We start from the raw sequence: 4117 nt of genomic DNA, 5'->3' as shown, positions 1-4117 counted from the left end.
CAACATGTGATTACAGCACCTAGAAATATTTCCTGATAAAAGAAAATACTCAGGGTATACAGCACTGCAATAAATGATCTTTAAGAGGCTCAATACTTTTTATCATCAATTAGTTCTCTTAATTAATGATTTTATTTTGTACAGACATAAACACAAGTTTTAAATTTAAGGATTTCAGTTTCTCTCCACATAAGCACAAAAAGCACATTCTCCATGGAGGCAATTTTGTTTCGTTTCCCAACTACAAAAAATAACATTTAATAAAGGGCATAGCTCAGCAGAAAAGGCAGATATTACCTGTAAATAATCACTCCTTTAAAATTATGAGAAAACATAATAAGAGCTGGTTACTTATACCCTCTCCCCTGAAAAACAAGAATCAAAACAATGATAACAACTACAATTTATTAAGCTTTACCATATTCTAAGCACTTTGCCAAAAGCTTAAAATGGACCATGCCATTTAATCCTAGTAGTCCTACAAGGAAGGTAATATTGTTAGCCTCATTTCCAGAGATGAAAATGAAGGCTGAAAGAAGTATCTTGTCTAAGACCACAGAGTTGGGAAACAGTGGAGCCAAGATTACAACCCGGGCAGTCTGACTTGGAATCTCTGCTCTTAACCACTCTGCTACAGGCTACAAGAACTCAAAGAACCCAAACACCAGTCCTTCCCTTCCAGGTCATCTCCACGGTGTTAAAAAGTAGATCTCAATGGGAAAAAAAAGGCCAAACCTCCCCCACAACTATCGTGATCCCATTAATTCTAGGGGGAAAAAAATCCCAAGCCAAAATAACCCTACACTGCATGTTACTTTCCTAATTCAAGGAAACAACCGTGCCATCGACATACAGCTCGGAAAAAGTCACATGATAAAAAGTACTAAGAAACAAAAAGAGCAAACCAAAAAAAACTTACTTTCAATATCACTAGGCTCACTTTAGACTAAATGAATATAGTGTACCTCAGTCAAGAAATCAGTAACTCTTGAGAAGTTAAAAAGGTCAACAAACAATATACATTTGTGTAATATTTTATTTACCGACTTCTCTGAAACATCCCAAAACTCATATGGTTAATAGAACTTCCTATACTAACACGTTGCTGAACATGACAAATTTCTTCAAAAGGTATTTTAAGGTAGTGCCTTCATTTCATTCTTGAGGAATCAGAATGTGAACGTTACATTTAGGTGGTAAAATTCAGCTTACAAATATAAGATAAATATCAAATAATATCACATTTATGGTTTACTGGAAAATGTAACAGTTGTGACAGTCATGCATAACACCTTGGTTAAGTAAAGAGAGAAAATGGGCAGGGGTGTCAGAGGTATGCAAATATTTAACGGTTTGAATAATCCTTAGCCCTTCTGAGAAACTATAGCTGAAAAATACGTAGTAAATATTTCTGTAATATGGTGGTTTCAGTCCATTACAGTGATTATCATTCCATTCATGCATTCAAGTAACTGCTGTTGTTTCTGATCACTGAATACCAGATTTTGCAAAGCTAGTCATTGCTCAACAAGGTGAGGATACCACAAATCCCTTACACTAGAAATTATAGCTTAAATCTAGAAAGGTTAAGGTAAAGCATACTTGTTATTCATTATTACTTTTTTAGATATAGTAAGACTACACTACTGTATATAATCAGGAATACTATGGTGGATAGTTAATTCCAGTTACCATATTTTATATTTATTGGTCATCAACAGCACAAATTTTATGCTCCAAAAGAAATATATTGAGCTATCGAAATGGTTACATTTCATTTTCTTTTAAAGACAGATCAACTACATTGATGGAAGAACTGACTTTTCTTGATATCTCATTTTCAAATTACTGATACAAAATTCATCAGAGAATTATATATTTTACCCAACATCAAACAATCCACAAAAAGTTTCCAAGATAGATGTAATTCTTGTTCAATTTCCAAAAATAAATAAAGGTTTTCTAATTGAAACCATTTACATTCGTAGCTCTCTAAAGTAAACATTAAAAAGAAAATACAAAAAATGATGTCTTGGCTTTTGAATACTCCACTTAGTTACATAAAGTATTTTCTGTTCCAACATTTTCTCAAATTCAAAAGATATTTACTTCCTAACAACATGACAAACAGAATCTTCATTTCAAACCATTCAGTCTGCTTCCATGGCAACACTGCGGGATTCCTTGGCTACCATAAGTCGCATTAGTTGACTGTGGAATTTCTCAATCTTCTTTACATCTTGAGCTTGGTCTGTTCTATACATCAAACACTGTCAAATTTTAAAAGTACATGTTAACCATGTAAAACTAGTAATGAGCAATGTAGAAAACATATAATTGGATAAAAATTTTAGAGTCTTTCCTATCGTTTTGTTCTGTCGTCTCTGGGGGTCATACTAAGGAAATTGTACTCAAGTTTCCAAGCCTCCAGCAATTACATTCCTTAAAGTACAGTATTTTAAATGCCACTGGTATGGATGAAAACTAAATAAAGTCTATCAGAAGCTTCTCAAAAGTGACCAGTTAAATAATACATTAAATCTTGCCATGGTCTGTTGAGAAGAACTCAAGGCTTAGAATTAGATATTTTCTCCCTGGGATCTGGCCATAAGTGGCTGAGTTTTGCTGGGAAAAAGTTCAGAAATCTTAGGATCCCTTTCTCTACTGGTGAAATTGGGTGTTCAATGATAATTAAAAAAAAGTCCAGAATTCCCTGCTTATAGCTAGTCAACACCTAAATTAAATCAGACAAATCTGTTAAATCTTGATTTTCTGAAGGCATTCATAATATTTTTTAAACCAAACCAAATTCTTCATTAGACAGATACCTACGATTTGCTTATTGTGGCTGGGCATACGTGCCTCACACCTGTAATCCCAGCACTCTGGGAGGCCAAGGCAGGAGGAACACCTGAGGTCAGGAGTTCAAGACCAGCCTGGGCAACACAGTGAGAGTCCATCTCCACATACACAAAAAAAGACAACAACAACAAACAACTTAGCCAAGTATGGTGGCATGCACCTGCTGTCCTAGCTACTTGGGAGGCTGAGGTAGGAAGATCACATGAGGCAAGGAGTTCTAGGCTGTAGTGAGCTATGATTGTGCCATTTCACTCCAGCCTGGGTGAAAACAAGATCCTGTCTCCACAAAAAAATAAAAATAAAAATAAAAAATAAAATGAAAAGATTTGCTTATGGTTGGTCATAAAACCATTTGTTCTAGAATCTTCAAAAATATCAACTTTAAGCTGGCAGCTTCTTCATTTTGTAATATAGGTCTATTTTTCTTTAGCTTCACATGAGTTTTAAACAACAGGAACTAATGATCCTGTAATAATGGTCACCAAACTAATAACTTGGGAGTTCAACCTCATAATGTCCAACTGATCCGAATTCATTCAGCCTTTAAATTATTCACTTTTTAAAAATGTTTATCCATGTACTGTACAAACTTGCATGGCACTCCTGTAAAGAGGCTATACTAATCTTCATCCTTCAAATTTTAGCCTATGTGCTTGGCAGAATGTACATATCTTCTCACTACAGTTTCTGACAGAAAAAGATTTTAGGTCCATAGAATATTATAAATCAGTCATGAGATTAGAAAAAATTATGCATATGAGATTATAAAAAAGTCAAAATTATATGGTGATAATAAACAATAAAAGTCACTTTTCTTTAAAAGAGCCGTCAGAACTTTGGCCGTGGAGGAAACTTCAGTGGTCGACGTGGCTTTGGTGGCAGCCATGGTGGTGGTGGATATGGTGGCAGTGGGGATGGGTACAATGAATTTGGGAATGATGGAAGCAATTTTGGAGGTGGTGGAAGCTACAATGATTTTGGCAATTACAACCATCAGTCTTCAAATTTTGGACCCATGAAGGGAGGAAATTTTGGAGGCAGAAGCTCTGGCCCCTATGGTGGTGGAGGCCAACACTTTGCCAAACCACGAAACCAAGGTGGCTATGGTGGTTCCAGTAGCAGCAGTAGCTCTGGCAGTGGCAGAAGGTTTTAATTATTCTCAAGAAACAAAGCTTAGCAGGAGAGGAGAGCCAGAGAAGTGACAGGGAAGCTACAGGTTACAACAGATTTGTGAACTCAGCCAAGCACAGTGGTG

The 4117-nt window shown here is 35.8% G+C and overlaps 1 protein-coding gene across 1 annotated transcript in view; it reads right to left on the bottom strand.

Annotated features, from left to right (window-relative positions):
* Positions 1-1985: 1985 nt before the first annotated feature.
* The window catches only part of LOC105806727 (signal recognition particle 9 kDa protein-like), a 13685-nt gene continuing 11553 nt past the window's right edge, over positions 1986-4117 (bottom strand). Inside the window, exon 5 of the mRNA XM_012639940.1 lies at positions 1986-2270. Coding sequence (XP_012495394.1) covers positions 2151-2270 — 120 coding nt within the window. The 3' untranslated portion in view covers positions 1986-2150. The remainder of the gene's footprint in view (positions 2271-4117) is intronic.

Source organism: Propithecus coquereli, unplaced genomic scaffold (assembly GCF_000956105.1).
Source record: "Propithecus coquereli isolate 6110/MARCELLA unplaced genomic scaffold, Pcoq_1.0 Scaffold1447, whole genome shotgun sequence".
NCBI lineage: Eukaryota > Metazoa > Chordata > Mammalia > Primates > Indriidae > Propithecus > Propithecus coquereli.
This window is presented reverse-complemented; position numbering and strand designations above follow the sequence as displayed.